General features: G+C 36.9%; 1 protein-coding gene across 1 annotated transcript; it reads left to right on the plus strand.

The window, feature by feature from the left end:
• Positions 1-292: 292 nt before the first annotated feature.
• On the plus strand, positions 293-19,050 carry LOC105056303 (lecithin-cholesterol acyltransferase-like 4). Its single transcript, XM_010938453.4, has 11 exons — positions 293-702; positions 1,338-1,429; positions 3,008-3,126; positions 3,722-3,857; positions 3,971-4,022; positions 6,810-6,910; positions 8,077-8,259; positions 8,453-8,610; positions 8,898-8,952; positions 11,669-11,722; positions 18,364-19,050. The coding sequence occupies exons 1-11, from the start codon at positions 465-467 to the stop codon at positions 18,748-18,750; spliced, it is 1,575 nt and encodes a 524-aa protein (XP_010936755.1). The 5' UTR covers positions 293-464; the 3' UTR covers positions 18,751-19,050.
• Positions 19,051-19,421: the final 371 nt, after the last annotated feature.

A 19,421-nucleotide genomic window follows, 5' to 3' on the forward strand; every position in this document is an offset into this window, starting at 1 on the left:
CCGACGAACGTCCATACATCCGTGTGCGTAACTCTCGAAGCAACTGCTGCGCGATCCAACGGTTGATTCGTGCGAAGGAGGATGAATCCTTCTTTCTGCGAGAGATACAACCCAGTACCATTTGGAATACCGACGGCAAACAGAGGAAAAAAAAAAAAAAAAGCCCGTGCTGTCCTTTCCAACGGCATGGCATTACAGTCTCCCTTCCCCCCTTCTCTCTGTCTTTCTGCTTGTCTTCTCTGCCATGACCTTTTCTTGATTTCTTCTCCTTATCACCCTACCCTTCACCGAAACTCTCTTCTCCTCCCATTCCACCTCCCAAATCTCCTCACCTTTCCCCAGTTCTACCCCCTCTCTCTCTCTCTCACTCACGTAGGCCTTCTGCGGCTGTTTGCAGTACTAGGCTCTGAATCTTTCTGGCGAGTTAAGGGTTGAGTTTCTTGGTTTGGAACTTGTGGTGGGAGATGGCAATGCTGGTGGAGGAGTGGATACAGTCCATTGAGCTGTTGTTGAAGGCTAAAAAGAAGCAGCAATCCTTCGTTGATCCGGATCTTGACCCGGTTCTGCTGGTCCCGGGCATCGGCGGCTCGATCCTGAATGCTGTCGATGACAGCGGCCGAGCAGAGCGGGTCTGGGTCCGAATTCTTGGCGCCGACTACGAGTTTAGAACAAAGCTTTGGTCGCGGTTCGATCCATCCACTGGTATATAATTTTTTCTCCTTTTCTTTACGAATATCGACATTAACTACGTTCTTTTTTTTTCTTTTTCTTTTTGCTGGATTCTTGAAAAAGATATTTGAAGTGGTTATGGATTCTTTGATGACTAGACACCTTTATAGTTCAACCGTTCGTAGATGGTTAATAATTCTTGGTTTCGTTTTTGTGTTTTCTGGCTGCACTCCAAGTATTTTATGATTCTGTTGCTGATGTTGGTACTGTGGTTGTTGTCTGTTGTTTCTCCCTATCCCTTCTTTGGCATAAGTGTATTACCCCTGAAATCTATCAAATTTACATTTGAAGTTTTTATCTTTGCATTTTTGCATATCGGCATTCTTTGATATTACCTGAGTTGGTGCAAATCCTTCCCTTCAAGTTAGAGAAAACTGTTGTCCAAGGTGGAAATTTTTCATAAATATTTTCTAATAAACAATTATCTTTGAATATCCACTATTTGCATAGGTTTCTTGGTCTAGAATTTATGCTACTTGGCATGATTAGCATCTATATATAGCACTTCCATCAAGGGCAATAAATTGTGCAGCAATTACATGAAATAGAAGTGCCGTTCTTTTGTATGTTTGCAACCGATGAACATCTAACTCGTTATTTCGAAGCAGGTAAAACAATGTCCTTAGACGAGAAAACAAGAATTGTTGTGCCTGAAGACAGATATGGACTATCTGCAATTGATGTATTGGATCCTGACATGGTAAAATTTTTATTTTCATCTTCTCACATCTTTCACTTGGTTGATAGGTATTGTAATCTTTAATTTTTTTAATTAATGTTAAAAGGATTAAACTAATGGACACGTGGAAGGCTGCCGATCGAGAATTGGTACTAGTCCAGGAAAGCGAAACTCTTGTTTTTTAACAAATTATTTTCATTTATTTAGCAGCCACAATCTGCTTACAAGTTGGAAAGTTGGAGATATCTGGAGAAAATTCCTATATGCATTCAACCTCCTATTTATCCTCTTTTCCTCCTTTAGTAGTGTCGATATTGCAGAAATCAAAACTTTGTGCAACAAACCACAGTTGGCTATGTTACATGTACCATGCTGTACTTTGTTAGCTACTTGCACACATTGTCATGGAGAAATATGAGACCTTCCTGTAACGTGCATGACTTGTTATTTACACCATCAATATAACTTTTATGTGTTTTTTTTTTCTCACTTTTCATTAATTTAACTGTCACAAAACATGCTGTATGCTCAAATTTTGTTTCCATTTGATATTAAACAATTTAGCATTTTGAGTCATACTAAAAAACCAAGCTGCTACTGATATGTAGGAAGCACATGCATTTACTGCATGAAAAGGGCTCCTGCAAAGCAGTTACTGGTACTACATTAGAGCAACGAATCGTGGAGACAATTAATTTCAACATATCAGACAAATGTTCTAGCAAGTCATATATTTTATTTGGAAGATGGTAAAATATATCCAGCTGACTGATATAGATGCATAAATCATCTAATGTTTGAAAAAATACGATGAGATACGTTATGAACAAGTGCAAACAGATAAGCCCATGCTCATTCCACATTGAAAGCCTAATAGGTTTCTACAACCATTCATTCGATAAGAGTATTAATGTGGTGTATATTGAGGATATAGTACTACTAGTCTGAGAATCATATATGTTGATACATGCTACCTCATGTGCTTCATCTCCTCGATGACTCTCTAGAATTATCTGCCTTATACTAAGGAACCTATGAGGAAAGGATGAGGTTCATATATAGCTAGCTATAATATGGCTTTTGATGTATCATAGATCAACAAAGGGAAAATATAGGCTTTGTTATGAGAGAGTAGCTTCAGAATGGCTTGAATAGAAACAGTATTGAGTTTGCAGGCCGCACTCTAGTAAAAGGTGCCAAGCTATATTGTACTAAAGTTTAATGTAGAGATATGCCATGCCACAAATATATTGATGCAGGAGCATAATATTATTGGTATGCTGTGTAACATATGATCCACTGTAATATGCATAAACACTCCAATTTTCTGCCACTGTGTTTTCATTCCCTCACCTAAAGCACTGGTAATTCCATACTCATAATTCTGGAGATAGATTGGATTGTGACAAGGTGAGAAATGTTTCTAATTGATATAAATTTTAGTTCTTGTATTTTAGTGCTAGTTTCTTTCCTAAATGCTTCCATGATGGTTCTTTCCTTTATTCAAGTTACCAAAATGTGTTTCTAAAACTTATTAAAATGGAAGAAGCTTTTTGCTCTTAGCCAGTAATTTTGAAGAAGCTAATTTGTTTCCTGCAGATCATTGGACAAGATGGTGTTAGTTATTATCATGATATGATAGAAGAAATGATCAAATGGGGTTTTCAAGAGGGTGAAACCCTCTTTGGATTTGGCTATGACTTCCGGCAAAGTAATAGGTGTGCATTGAAGATATTAATGAATGTAACAATTTGTTTTCCTTTTTTACTATCATTGGACGAGCTAACTTTAGCTTTTGTCCTATCCCCCTTCCCCCCACATAAAACAAAAAAGGGAGTTGGGATCCTCTGCGATGCCTGTTTCCCACAGCAGAGGGCTCTACGTGCTTGGATAGGCATCGCATTACCCATTGTAGGAGACAGATGGCTGATGCTTATCTCACCAACCCGCTATGTTTGGCACCTCAACATGATGGTCTCTATTCCCAGTATAAGCACAGCTGTCTGTCTCCTGAGATGGGTGACATGGCTGCTATCTGGGAACATAAAGGCTTCTGCAGTGCAAAATAGGCACCACAGAAGATCTGGACCAGGCAAAAAATGCATCTGAGTTAAAATGATATGAGCTTTTTGTTATCAAGTTCTTGGTTATCCTAAATTTTGTATATGATCAACCGCCTCATTTAGTGGCGTAGTGCATCAAGAAAGCCAGGGATTGCATCTGTACATATCCACATAATTGAACATTTTCATTTCGTTATTTTCCTCATGCATTGACCCCTTTCGGTAATAGAATTGCTTATGCTTCTATCAGGCTTCAGGAAACTCTTGATAGATTTGCTTCAAAATTAGATGCAATACACACTTCAACAGGAGGAAAGAAGCTAATCATTATAAGTCACTCTATGGGCGGGCTGTTGGTGAAATGCTTCATGTGTCTTCATGGTGATGTGAGGGTTTTCTTCTTCGAGTCAACCACTTATTTCACCTGTTGATGTTCTGCAGTATTTTGATCCATTCACAGTGGCAATCTTATGTGCAAACTTTTTGCCTTGCCTGACAGATTTTTGAGAAGCATGTGAAGAGTTGGATTGCAATTGCTGCACCATTTCAAGGTGAGAATTTATAGCATGTGAGGAGTTCAGTTTAGCTATCATTTACTGACCATGAAAGAAATAAGAGAATGAGACTCAACAGCAGCTGAACAATACACACACACACACACACACACACACACACACACACACATATACATATATAAAGAGATAGTAATAGAAACAAGCTATAGGTTTTTTGAGAACTATATTCATCTGAGATTGGGAGAGAAAAATCTTTTAAACCTTTCCATAAAGAAGATGAGGGTAAGAGCAATCCAAATTCTTGCAAGAATTAGAATTTAGCTTCCAAAGCACATAAATCTAACTTTATGCCATAATGTTTTAGTTATTTTTGTATCATTTTTCAAATGATTTCTGCCAAAAAAGAAGTGCACAAGTAAAATGATTTTTCTGTAGATATGCACATGTGCACTCATCAAATGGCATCATCGCATAGAGAGAGGCTATTATCCTACTGGTAGCATCTGGACTCAGATCATTTCAATGCAGAATATATGGCAGGGCATCTAAATAAATAATCGAAACCATTATTGATAAATTACAACAAATAAAATGCCTAAAAGCCTAAAGTAAAATGACTTGTGGTCAGAATTGATTTCAATAAGAAGTTGAATTTAAGGTTTAGAAGTGTTTGAACTAGTTGAATTTTGTGCCCATTTGTCAGCAATGTGGATTTTTTATTGTTAGTTCTTGTGAGTCAAGACTCACCGTACATGTTGGCACACTCACTTTCTATCATAAAATCTATTTTCTGTCCTCTACATAGCAGTTAGCTTCCACAATTTTCAACTTTTGGTTTTCAGGCATTTTAGATGCTAAAAACCACATTATTTTATAAGCAGTTGCCTGGACAGCAGACAGGTCAAAAAATATCTAAAGATGCTCTGTTTTACCCCAACCCTTCAATTTAGCCTAAAGTACCTGCTCAGATAAACATAGACATTGTTACAGCACTTGGACATGGCTATGTAAGAAGATATCTTCTAATGGAAAGGATCCAACCTATGAAACATACCAGCACCCAATATGTGAACCTGACTCCATTTACTGCTGGTGATGCTCATCTAAATCACAATTTTTTGGCATTGCCCAGGTTTCTGGGTGTTGCCCAAGTTTTTGGTAACAGCTAGGTGGAGGATTTCTTACCAGGATGTTGCATACTATTACCTGTGCCCACACATCAATGCATTCATGCATTGTTGTGCACATGTATATGTTGGATAAATGCATGTGTACATGCTTGCATCCATGCATTCATACATCCCCATAAATATACGCCTGAGTTATGCTTGTCTTATATGTCTGCATTTCTATGTGTATGTGACATAATTTGGCTTTAATATTTGCAATCCAATCTAATGCATCTCATTTCTCATTTCTCATGACCATCCCCCAAGTTCATTTGTTTGAAGTCATTGGTCTCAGCTGCAATCTCCAGCAAGTTGGACTGGCCAAAGAAGCTAAACAATCTGGTTGAGATTTTCAAATTGGAGTTATGTATGATCAAAGGAAACTATACAGGAGATTTTACTGACAATGATATTACAATGGACTAATTGGAGTTTGTATAATATGATCGTAATAAAGGAAAAATCTGGAGTTTGAATAATCTGGTTGAGATTTTACTGTACAGGAGATATTACAAATTGGAGTTTGTAAGTCAAACAAACTGATCAAAGGATAAATCTGGTTGAAAAAAAGGAATAAAAAAAAAATAAAAGATATTGCAATGAAAGTAGAAAATGAAACTATTTGTGCAGATACCTCTATAATAATATGTGCTTAAGAAGTCATTAAAGTCCATTCGAATGGAAGCACGAATTTGGGTTTCTTATTGCATTATAGGCCCATAACTCACAAATTTTAAATTCTATATGCCCTCTGACCTTTTTAGTTACTTGCAACATCTCTGGGCACTAAAAACTTTTCTAATTATCTCAAGAATGCTACCCAAGTGTTAAATTAAGAACTTTGAGTATCTGAACAGCTTACTGGGATGATCTTTCCCTCTTTTTAATAATATTTGCATATGTACATTTGTTTATATGAAAGCAAAGAAAATACAATTGATTGACAAGGCTTGTTGCATCTATGTATAATCAGCTAGGTGAATCAAACTATAATCCGTCTAAGAAAATAGTCTAGTTCCTATCCCCTGATCTTAATGAACTTAATGACCTTTCTGCAAATCAGTGCCAATTTCTTGGCCAAGGTAACTTTGGCAGCAAAGTATCCTGTCATAATAACTTGAGCAAGAATAATTGGTGGATAGGTCAAAATGCATGCCGTCTTCAACAGTTAAATATTATAGATTCTTGAACTTTGATCTTCCAAATGGTGTGCTTTATATCATTACTTGCTTGCATGTTGCACTTCTCTGTCTATTTGAATTGAACAATTATCACATTTGAGCTTATTATTCTATATAGGACTAGAACTTTACTGATAAGGGTGTCTTCTTTTCTTTTCACTGTGTATTGCTAATGTAAATGCCAATCTCTGAGCTTTTTACATATATGTGGTGTTGCAACTAGTAGTGAAAACAACTTAGACTTATAACCAAGCACCTTTGATGATGTTTTCTCTTAGAAGTATTGGATGCCATGTTATCTTCAGCTAATGTTCTTAATCTTCTGTAAGGTTGGTCTGATTCAGGGTTCACAATTACTTGTAGATTCAGGGTTCACAATTACTTGTACCTGTCTTACTGAATTTTAAATATAAAGTTTCACAAAAGATTTTTAAGTTATTATTTTTTAAAGGTTTAATATTATATGCTGACAGGTGCACCTGGATATATTACAACTACCCTCTTAAATGGAGTGTCTTTTGTAGAAGGGTGGGAACGAAATTTTTTCATTTCCAAATGGAGCATGCAGCAACTGGTATATATCCATTCCTTCATTTTGTTATTGATAATTCTTCTTTATGTCCTTTATTTTCAACTAGCAATGATAGTATGTCATTTGTTGGATACTAGACTCTCAACCTTTCAATGATAAGAGAGTTAACCTCTTCCTTTGCCCTTTCTACAGTTATTGGCTATTTTGGTGCACCATAATCAAGTTCTTAAGGATCTCAGGAAATCAACTGGTTTCTCTGTGTATATAATTATTAGTTTCGTTCCATCCTGGTTTTATTTTGACACCAAATGAAGATTTTCCTATCTAAACATGAAAGATATAGATAATAGCCATCATTAAACCAAATTTCTCTGTTTGTGTCAGTATTTATAAGACTAATTATAGGGCCAAAAAGACAATTCTTGGGTTAGAAGATGGCTGGAGACTTTTATCTATTGTGGAAGAAGCAGCAAAGTTGTAAACTAGTGAAAAATCTTCACCTTGACAAACATTGCATTTGCTTGCTGCACATAATAAAGTTACATCTTTGGAGGATGAAATTCTTGAGTTATTTTATTTTATTTTGTTTATTTTGAAGTTTCTCTAATATGGAAAAACAAAATAACTTGTGGATAATTGTTAAAAATCTACACAGCTCTAAGACCTCGGACACTAGAATATCAAAAATCATAAATAAAATTTGTGTTTTACAGAGTTATAATCAAGTTTTGCAAATTCTTACCCCCTTTCTGACCTTCAGACATGGTTTAGAAATCAGATGTTTGGAAGGAAGCATTTGTGATAAAATCTTTTATTAAAAAAAGTTCTTGTTCTTTTTGAAATTAAACTTCTATGGTGTGGCTGCTGTGATTATGAGGAAAATGAAATGTGGAACGGACTTAGGGTAAACGATATTTAGATTGACAGATCCATCTCCATTTTCATGTGGTTTCGTCTTTCTACATTAAGCTTTGTTACAATTTGCCACCAATTTGGTCAGTTTAATCATTATATGTAGGTAAAGTTATGCCAATAATAATCCAATTCTGTTATAGCATATCATCCTCCATATTCCTTGATTTACAATTGAACATGTAGGTTGTTATGAGGAAGATTGTTTTATCCAGTGCCATCTATTGCTTTTAATTTATTTGACCCATTTATTTATATCCTTATTATCAATTATTCAACATGTTCTTTTATTTCAGCTAATTCAATGCCCATCTATATACGAGTTGATGGCTTGCCCCAAGTTTTGTTGGGGCAACATTCCTCTTTTCCAATTATGGAGAGAGAAGCATGATAACTGTGGCAATTCGATTGCTTTGCTGGAGTCATATGAACCAAAACAAGCTGTGTCTTTAATGATTGAAGCTCTTTCAAGCAACATGGTGAGCCTTTAAGTATCCAAATTAAAATAATATTTACAAGGCATGATGTGCTATGAACTGCCTTTTGACATTCGGTAATATTTGTCAAGTTTCCTTTATGCAGATAGTTTTGGTCCACTATATTCAAGCTATATGGTTGGAAAAACCTAGTACATTTCATCAATGATTTCTGTGACCTCTCTTTTGTTTCCAGGTTGGGCTTAACGGAATGCAGATGCCTTTACCACTTAACTTAGAGATTCTGAAATGGGCTAACAAAACTCGTGAAATCTTATCACATGCGAAGGTTCCTGGAGCAATTAAATTTTACAATATATATGGGACTGATTATGCTACACCTCATACTGTTTGGTATGATATTTTATCTTATCTCTTCAATCAAAAAAGATATTTTATCTTGTCTCATAATGTATCTCATCCTTTCACAAGGCCAATTTTGTCTGAGAAACAATGATGTTATTCCAGACTTACACAGTAGAATGATGATTTTCTAGACCCACCATACATATTATCTGTGAACATGATATCTATGCATATAGACTTGTCCATATCTAGCAATCTTTTATGGTATCTGCAACGAGATTTTCTTTATCATTTGATTGTTTTCACTCACTGAAATCTCATTGTTTCCTCTGCAGCTATGGGAGCCGAGAATCACCCATTTTAGATCTGAAGCAACTGTTGTCGATCCAGGTTACTCTTTTGCTTGCCAAGTGCTTTTCTATCAGACTTCATAGAGGGCATCTACTTCAGAATTTAGCAACTTATTTATCATACTAACTGAGAAGTATACCACAGGCAACTTATGAATCATACATGATCAATCCCTTGTAGCAAATAAACCACAAATATCTGGTTTAGATCAGAAAACATGAGGGAAAAAAGCTTGATCTATTTGATTGTATAAGACTAAAATTTTATTTATTGTTGGTTTTATGTATAAAATCTGGCCTCATATATCTGTATCTATATATCAAATTGCATAGATTTATGATTTATCCTTTTTGTTTTACATACAACCAAAGAATGTTCATATAACACAAATTTCTCGATATTAGTATTACTATAAAATTCTTAAATATTTTGTCAAAAAGTGTTGAGACTTGAGACCTATTTTTTAGTTAATATTTGTTTTTGCTAAAAGGTTTATCTTCAAAAAAATACTCTTTCTTTGTTCTGAACTATTTGTTTCACCCAAACTTCTCCAAAACTTTTCCAATATAAATAATTGTTACCTTTTCGTATTAATCATATACCACTGTTGTTGGCTAAGCTAAGACCTTATCCACATTATTTATTTGGACTTGGCATCTATTTTTCAAATGAAACTTCTGGTCGAATATGAGCAGGCTGGCAACCAGTTCTGGTCCGCAGACTCCAGACTAGATTAAGCATGACCTTGATTCTCATGGTTTCCATTTGGATCTTAAACTGAGACTTGGACCCAAGGTCCGTGGATAATTTTTCAGACCGAGTCATTCAGGCCTAGCTGGGTCAAGCGAGACCTAGCTGAACCTAATGCATCTGGGCCCTGGTCAGGTCTGGTGTAGGTTTGCACTGGATTTAAGATCAATGAAAAATAAACTTAGTGCTTGCTATGCATGGAAGGAAAACTGATGATGACATGGATAACAAGCAGAGAAAATTAGAAATGGGTGTTGCTGCAGAATGTTATTATGAATGCATTTGGGTCCTGGTCGGGTCTGTTGTAGGTTTGGTCTAGATTCAATATAAATGAAAAGGCCACTTAATTCTTTTATGCATAGAAGGAAAACAAATGATGACATGGATAGCAAGTGGCGAGAATTATAAAAGGGTGTTGCTGCAGACTTTTATTACTACAGTAATCAACTGGGCTGTGATTCAACCTGAATTTAGCATTCAATCTACGGATAAACAACCTTAAGACACAACCTACAAGTCCAAAGTATCCAATAGGATGAATGATCGAGGGCCTAGATATTTCATAACATGGATTTTTTTGGTTAAATGAGGTCATGCTAGGGCTGGTCTGATCATCTAATGTTTGACAGTGCCAGACCCATTCTGGTTCATCAAACAGGTCATACTTATGATGCAAACATGACTCGTATCCTAACCCACTGGTCTAAAAAACCTGGTCATGCCTGGTTTAATCAGGTTTGGAGTAAGTCAGATCATGGGATGACGACCAATTTGCAGGTCTAAGTATGATATAACATAATGAGTTCTAATTACTGTCATTCCTGAAGATTTCTCAGCTACTTCCTATCGTTGAACTATGTAGCAGTCAATTTAAATGTTGAAGATAAAGTTTTAGAAAAGAGATCCCCTGTGACAGAAAACTCCAACTTTGTCAGTAGCATCTAAGAACACTTACAAATCATTTGAGTGGTTTTCCTGACAAAGGAGAATGATGATTTGTTCCAAATTTCAGGAAGTGTGGATTAGTGATGCTCAATCTTAAGAAGCTGCGAGTCAAAATTGTAGTAGGTGTAGGAATGTGACTAAATAGAGGATACAATATATTTCATTTTTGCCATGGTTAGGTGACCAACTTATGAAGGTAAAAAGTAAGTGAAAGTGCGCTTTTGGGAACTGGTTGATGTGATAATTTAATAATGCGAAAGGATGAACAAGCGACATTCAAGTATGACATAAGAAGCAATGAACACATAATTATTTAGGGTATATAAGTATAAATACGTTTACCATGACTGTAAAATACCTTCCATCCTTAGTTTTGATGATACATTATCATGCATTTGCTGCATCAAGGATAAATTTTCCCTTTCAGGATAAGAAAGGACAATTTCAGAAAATTACTAACTGATTTGCTTTATCTAAATATTTTAACTAGAGATGAACTTCCTTGATCTAGGCTCTCATGGCAGCCTCATAGTGATGGAAAACACTTAGAAGATGATATTGTCACCTGAAAATGGATGGTGTTATCTTAAGCATCGCATGTCAACTGCTGAAAATTTCTTGGTTTATAACATGAAAACTGGAGTTTCACCCTGAGGATAATGCAACCTCATATTTTGGTCACTGGAGCATTGGTAAAATTTGGCAAACTAGAGCTCCCTTCCTACACCAGAGGATAATGCAAGTTATTCACTGATGCTCAGGGAATTTTTAGCATTTGAATATCAACTTCCAGGAACAAATTCATAGTACCATTTATTTGCCCAGAATGTGTAAAACAACTGTCTTGTAAGTCCTGTTTCTTGTGAGAAGTTTATCAATTTATCATTCTCATTGAACCCAATGTGTAAACATGTTTTGGGGATTGCATCTCATCTGTTATATCTCTACCATCTGTACGAGCTTTCTATTCTACAGTGAATTGAATGTAACTTAAGTTGTTAGGAACAAATATGTGTTCATACCGTAGTTGCAAATCTGAGTTTGATTTATGCTTTTACAGGCAAAGTATATTTGTGTTAATGGGGATGGCACGGTTCCAGCTGAATCAGCAAAGGTATGATATCTTTTATAATAAGCGGTTACTTTGGATGAAGAAACATGTTTTCTATATAGGACGATTTATAACTAACAGCAAACAAGAAATAAAAATTAGGTCACTTTATATATCACAAATAGCATGATGGCCAAATAATTTATGGTTAATCTCACCGTTAGGCCTAGTTTGGAAACTGAATAGCTAATTCTAGGATAATTCATTATTATCCCCAGTAGAAATATTTAATTCCATAATAAGAGCGAATAAGCAGGGAAAAAAGTTTTTTGTTCAAATAATTTTTTCATTCCAATCTCATGATTAAATTAAACTAACAGCACTATTTTTGTCCATGGGCAAAAAGATGAGAATATTCTCATTCTTGTGGCAATTTTGATAAGGGTCATTTTTGGAGCTTTTGCTAATCAAGAGAGGAGAAAGGGAGGGTATGGGGAATTTTGGGACCTTAGAACTAGAAATGCCTACTTATCCACAGTTTGACTGAACTATTAGTGTTTGACAGATCTAAGGATTAAAATGCTATGTCTATCATTTATCCTTGGGTAAAGTTGGGATAATTCAGGGATAAGAGCTGTATCCTACTTCCAAACTGGGCCTTAGACAAGGTTTGTTGAACCGGTATCCTGAAATATATGGTTCACATACTTTGTTGGTATTGTGCGGTACCAACATATAGCATGCAACAGCATGCCAATTAGGCATTGGTTCAGCCTAAATGATTTTTTTTGCAAGAGAGGAGGGAGGAGGTGGTCTACCAAGTCGAACGAGGTAAGCATCCTCTATGGGTAGTGATGGAGAGGGGAGGAAGGAGAGGCGACTTTGGAGATAAGCATGCAGGCATCATCATAAGTGGTGGAACAGGAAGTGCTGGCATTGGAGACCTAATGACGTGGAGTTGTTGTGAGTGGTGGAGAGGGGAGGAGAAAGCAGTAGAGGTGGGGAAGAGGGAGACTAGGGTTTCAAGGAGAGGGGTCGAAGGGGATTGGGACAACCATGATCCTTTTATAAGGAGGGTTAGGTACATCAAGAGAACTGTGCTAGTACCACCTATAACCAGGCTAAACTAGTCTATGTGAGCCAATTCTAACCGGTTCACCACCTATCATCCCAATTCAGTTTGATACGCATTGCACCACTTGGTTCAAACAATTCGATAATTATTTGCCTTAGCTTGGATGACCACCTACGTAGCTCATTAGTTGAAATCATTCGTTACATGGAAGGAATTAATCTAGGAATTAATTAAGTTTAACTATAAGAAAAGAAAATTAACATATCCAAAGCTTATTTAGATCCTTATGTGGTGGGTTCAAATTCACTTAGGGGGTGCTTGGCTACGAGAGTGGAGGTCTGGAAGCGGAATGGGAATAGGTAACTCCCATTTCAACCGTTTGGTTAGAGAGAGTCTCATTCCGATTCCAATTTCAAGGGGTAATGGGAATGGTCCAATCCCTCCCCAATCCAATCCAGACTCTCCCCGTTGGATTGAGATCTCATTCCACCGGAATGGTAATTAAAAAAAAAATATCAAAGGAGATCTCTTCACATCCTTCCACATCCTCTCTCTATACCCCCATCACTGCTAACTCCATCGCACCGTTGACCTTGGGGGAGGCATGCTCGTGGGTGCCGACAAAGGAGCAAGGCTAGCAGCGACCAACTCGACGACGGACCGACAAGAGGGGATGGAGGAGGCCGGCTTGCAGCAGTGGAAGAGGGTGCAGGGGGCGGTCGCACGAGGTGGGGGAGGCGTGGGAGGCGCCCGAGGTCGAGGAGGAGAGGCGAGGGGGGTTGGTGGCACTGGAGCCAGGGAGGGGAGGGGAGGGGGTTTGGTGGCGCCAGAGCTGAGAAAGGGGAGGGGGTTTGGTGGTCACGCGAAGCCGGGTGCAGCATGGACGGTGGTAGGGCGGGGCCGCAGCGGGGGCGGCACGATCGCGGGAGGAGGGGGGTCGGCGGCGAAGAAGAAGAAGAACGGGGGGTGGGGGGCGTGCCTTCCTTCACCTCTCTTCTTTTTTGTTTTTTCTTTCATTTTTTTCTATTTTTTATTTTTCTTTCATTTTTTTTATTTTTCATAAAATTATTTCTATTTTATATTTTATTTCATAAAATATTTCATCTCTTATTTAAAAATTTCTAATTTTATATAAAAAATTATTTTGATTTATATTTTCAAAAAATTTTGGGACTGGATTTATTTTTTTTTTTTGACTTAAAGAGGGAGGTTGTGGGCCACCCTTATTTTATTTGTAAGAAGGGACTGGATTTTTTTCATTTTTTGATAAATAAGGGGGACTGGATTTATTAGTTTTGTAAGTTTGGATCATTGCTGTAGTTAATCAGAGATTTGAGTCAACCTTTTGGCCCAAAATAAGAGATGTGCCCAAAATAAGGTTTCATTCCGATTCCTATCTTTAAATGAACCAAACAACGACAATGAGAATTATCCATTCCGATTCCGATTCTGATCATGAACCAAATACTTTGGGGGATTTGATCATTTTGATTCCCATTCCGATCGTTTTCAATTTCGAATCTGATTCCGATTCCGATCGCAAACCAAGCACCTCCTTAGAGAACTCCTACATCACTTCTCTCTACTAGCTTCAAGGCATCCTAGTGCGAGAGGCTCCTGCCACTGTAGGTTTTGGGGAGGGTTAGATGTATGTGAAGTTATCAACATGTGCAGAGAGACTGCTTTTATATTTTGTACCTGTAAGACCAAAGTCACAATAGAGCAATCTTAATGTTGCAGTAAGGCTTGCCCCCTCACTAACTATAGCTACTACTAATTTATTTAAATTACTTTTAGAAATTTTGTTAAAGGCAAGGTTTGTTGTCTTATACAAAACCCTATATTGGTACTAAACTAGTATAACCCATATAAAGTGTTGATACGATACTTGCCTGAGTATTGACCCTACATACGAGGGGTATTAGAGACTTAGTACTCTACAAGTACAGTACAGTATGTATCACACTAGATGGTATGGTTTGATAAAGTAAACCATGGTTAAAAACTTAAAATGATAATAATGAGATTCATAATGTTTATATGCATTACATCATCTATGAGTTGTACATGTTATTATATTTATTCTCCATGTCATGGCCACGTACCTCCATAATGACCACATAACTCTTGTATCATGTACCTCGTTCTTGCATTTTATACTTCTATCTCTTTCCTTGCTAGTCATGTAGTATCAAAATGATTCTTGAGCTTTATATAAAAAAAAAATTCATTAGATGATAATGAAAGATTGACATGTCGATGTCTTAATGCCATTAGAATATTCAAGGATTACATCCACATACATATTCTTGCTAATGTCATTTTTAAAATAGTTTTTACAGTATTTTTAGAAGTTGGCAGCCACCAACCATTGTGTCATATTTTGGCAAAGTATGGGTCCTTGGAAGCATCGTGTAAGCCTCAATATGAGGTCTTATACATCTACCTTACTATGTGGTATGCCTTGTATGGACGCTATGCCATGTATCTTTTTGGGAACATATTGGTTTCCTGTATGATTGGGTCGGTATAGTATGGTTTGTGTGGGCTGACACAGGTTGATACTTAAACCATGCTTTGAAGTTGCCTACAATGGTTTTTCTTTGGTATGATGGTTCTGCAAATACTCAGAAGCCAATTCAAATCTTTTCCAATCAACAGTCACTGTAAGTTTGTTTTTCTATGTCCCCCGTTTTTATCTTTCATGACTGACCATAGTAAAAATGACCATGTGGTCTTCTGTATCTTTGTGGTCCTGTTTTAGCCTGAAAGCATTGATTCAGCATTCCTGTCAAAATCAAATCAAACATGTAAAAGATAGTGTAGGGGTTCTGACTCAGCCTTGAAGCAACAAGCTACATGTGCAACCTACCTATACGTATATATATTTTTTTATTTCAAGGGAAGCAGAGTCACCCAGATTTGTATTAGACAAGAACATAGATTACAAGGATGAGGAAAGAACCACTGTGGAGGCCAAAGCAACATACCATGATGTTCCTCCAGAAATATACTTGTTCCTAGACATAGTTGTTCCTCCAGAAAGGCATTTGATATTTCTCCCTGAAAAGTATGCTTTTGGGTTAATCACATTTGAATGAGTCTAAACTGATTTCTTGATCTGATTTAGCTTAAACCTCTGTACCTGCTGCGGTTAAGAGGTCGGATGGCTTGGATGGATCGGATGGCTCGGTTTCTGCACTCGCACACACGAGGTATTGTCCGCTTTGGCCTAGACCCGTGCCGGATGCCATGTTGGGCCTCACGGTGCACCTCACGGGAGGAGAGATGGCCTTGATCCATATAAGTCATATTCCTTCTTGACTCACAACCAATGTGAGACTAAAGATGCTCTCTATACACTACAACATAGCCCCCCAGTCAAGAGGGAGTATATGTGGGCAGGAGGCAATTCCCATAGATGGAGGCAATGTTGCGGTCAAGAGATTGGATGTCTTGGATGGATCGGATGGCTTGGTCTTTGCACTCGCGCGCGAGGTGTTGTCTACTTTGGCTTAGGCCCATGTGCAGATGTCATGTTGGGCCTCTATAGTTTTATCCTTTAAAAGGCATCTTGCGGGGGGAGAGATGGCCTTAATCCATATAAGTCATACTTCCTCTTGAATCACAACCAATGTGAGACTAAAGATGCCCTCTCTACACCACAACATCAAATAAACCCAAATAGACTCAAAACAATGAAGTAAACCTCAAAATAAATAAGTATATTAGCTATTGTAGCTGCATACCTGTGTCAAAGACCTGACATGCATTTGATTTCTATCTAAATATGGAGACACTTTTACCACATGAGGCTTTCATTGCAACTTTTCTCTAAAATTTAACTTCAATCATTTTCGTTTGAGTGGCTATAGACATTATAGAGGAACCCAATCATTCTTGAGGACTTTCTTACCCACGGTATACATCCTCTGTTGTATTACATATCGTCGAAAATTAACAGGAGCAGACCATCAAAGTCTTATTTTAGCTAGCATCAAGTTTCACTGAACACTGTCTTCTCGTGGTCCTTCTAAAGACAAAAAGCACATTCATTAGGAAAAATATCCTCATATAAAACACTGGCTAGCGAGACTACTTTTCCTTTCAGCAAGAATTTGTTATAAGTTCTCATGTTTTCTTTCATTTACACCTTTTGTTTAATTTCATAATCTTGTTTGGCAGTTCCTCTTAGGAAAAATATCCTCACGTAAAAGACTGGCTAGCAAGACTACTTTTCCTTTCAGCAAGAATTTCTTATCAGCTCTCATGCTTTCTTTCATTCACACCTTTGTTGAATTTCATAATCTTTTTTGGCAGTTCCTCTTATGACAAATCAGAAAGTCTTTTTTCATCAATTTAAATCTCTTGACATGAATTACTGATAAAGTTTGTACTAGAAAGTGGATCTTCAATCACACTTTTCCCAACCATTCTCTCTTAGATATTTGATGCTTTCCCAACTATTTTTGGTAAGTTCTTTGCAATTTCAGTGATACGAAAGATGGTCTGTTACTATCTAAGTTTGCTCCTTCAACATTTGGTCCCTAGCTTAGTTGAACTTTTACATGTTCTTTGGGCCTGTGGGGATGCCTGATCACTCCGTTCCTTTGATTACTCCTCCACAAGCTAGATCTGCTGAACAGAAAAATAATGGAACCGAAAGTGCAAGGAATCAACATAGCATGGGGGGGTGCCTGGGTGGGTAGGTGCCGGGTGTTGTGTGTCGGTGCATCTGTGTGTGCAGGTGTGCATGTATGTCTGTATGTTTGTGTGACTGTATGTGTTTAAGTTAACTTCTTTGTATTTGCTTGTTCCCAGCATGAAAATATATGTTCACTTTCTTTTTGTGTAGTTATGATGTCATTTATTTGCTTAATCTATTAGATATTGTCCTAAGTCTTTGACATTGTAGAGCAGAAATCAAAAAAAAGGAATTATGAATCTACAAATGATTGATTAATAGGTTATCAAATCCTTTCCATACTGGACATTCCACAAGTTATAGGCCATACTGATAGGGAAACTTGTGCATCACATAATTGTTGGTAATTCTGGACATACTTTGATGCTTAGTATTAGGCAAAGTGTACAAAAGAATCCTATTCCTGTTCTCTAATTGCATAATATGTCAAGGAGTTCCTCAGGAAGATCATAGTAGCTTAAAAGGATTTGCTCATTTGATAACCACAAATAATTGAGTAGGAGCAGAAAGAACCCTGGTTGCTTTGATCTACTTCCATTACAGGAAATTTGAAACACAAGACTAAATAAATAAATTCTTGATATATTAATATTTTTAAATAATATAACATGGAAAATAACAAAAGCATCCTACTAGCCACACATAATTAAAAGCATCATTCTGAACACAAAAACAACCTTATCATCTTCTAAACAAGGAAGATTGGCTCTTGTTCGTAACTCCACTTTTCAGGCATGGCATATATCATATTTAAAGATACTTGGCATAAAATTCATATGGTAGCAATCCAGTTTTTAAATATGCCACATATTTACTCAGTCAAGCAAAAGTGTTTATACTCGATTATCCAATTATGTGCTGACTCACATTACTAATACAAGCTACCAATATTATCTGAACATGGGTAATGTTGCAACCATGCAGGCAGATGGCCTGGACGCAGTGGCCAGAGTTGGAGTTCCAGCTAATCATCGTGGAATAATCAGCAGCCGTCATGTATTCAGAATATTGAAGCACTGGCTGAAGGCAGGAGAACCTGATCCTTACTATAATCCTTTAAATGATTATGTGATTATTCCCACTGCCTTTGAGCTTGAGAGGCACCATGAGGAATGGGATGTTGCATCTTCAGACAGAAGTTCTTCTGATGAGAAAGTAGCTGATTATCCATTACTGGTGGGTGCTTTATCAATTTCACATGATGGAAAGGTGCAATCGGGTGCAGAGGCAGAGGCCACTGTTGTTCATCCTCAATGTGAAGGTAAGCAGCTTGCGGAGGTAAGAGAGTCTTATTTTGGGGTACCAAGGTAAAATGACATTAAGTGTGTCTTATTCCTGGCCGATGTTAATGTTACCCATGAGTAAACTTACTGACATGGTGACTGTAGCAGTGTTAGAATCAATCCCACTTAATATATTGAGGAACTATGTGGTATATATGTAATTTATACATATCTAAGTCACAAATAATTTGTGTTATAGGTCCTGTAAACTGAACATACCAGTGTCCTGTAGAATGTTTTCGGATGTATTCGCCGGAGATGCTTCCTATGTAAATTTAATGATAGTCCTTTTGAAATAAAAATCCCCTCCATTAATTATGATGTACAATTTGTCTAAATTGTCTGAAAACTGAAGAAATTTCATTATGATGTACCAATACATTATGTGAGTATGATGCTTTGATTTGATTTGTGGTTTATAAGCATTTGAATTAGATTTTGGTTATATGTGAAGATATCGAGATCAACATTAGTTGCTTAGATGCTCAAATTATCATGCTGATAAAGCATTTTGGTTTATTATGTTGCTATCATTCATTTTGTGCACAAATGACAAGGTAAGATGACTTCCGATTTTTATGCAATATAGATATTTCTATTCATGACCAAAAATTTTGATTTAAAAGAACTATCATTGATTTTGATGGAAAGTATTTGGTGCAAAATACTTGCAACAGCATGTGTGTATTAGTGTTTGTT

Source organism: Elaeis guineensis, chromosome 2 (assembly GCF_000442705.2).
Source record: "Elaeis guineensis isolate ETL-2024a chromosome 2, EG11, whole genome shotgun sequence".
In the NCBI taxonomy this organism is placed as follows: Eukaryota; Viridiplantae; Streptophyta; class Magnoliopsida; order Arecales; family Arecaceae; genus Elaeis; species Elaeis guineensis.

Bases quoted from the DNA above. Each gene is read 5' to 3' on its own strand.
- LOC105056303 (XM_010938453.4), top strand. From the start codon at position 465: ATGGCAATGCTGGTGGAGGAGTGGATACAGTCCATTGAGCTGTTGTTG. The intron at 8,260-8,452 runs GTGAGCCTTTAA...TTTTGTTTCCAG, and splicing joins AAGCTCTTTCAAGCAACATG to GTTGGGCTTAACGGAATGCA. The intron at 8,611-8,897 runs GTATGATATTTT...TTTCCTCTGCAG, and splicing joins GCTACACCTCATACTGTTTG to CTATGGGAGCCGAGAATCAC.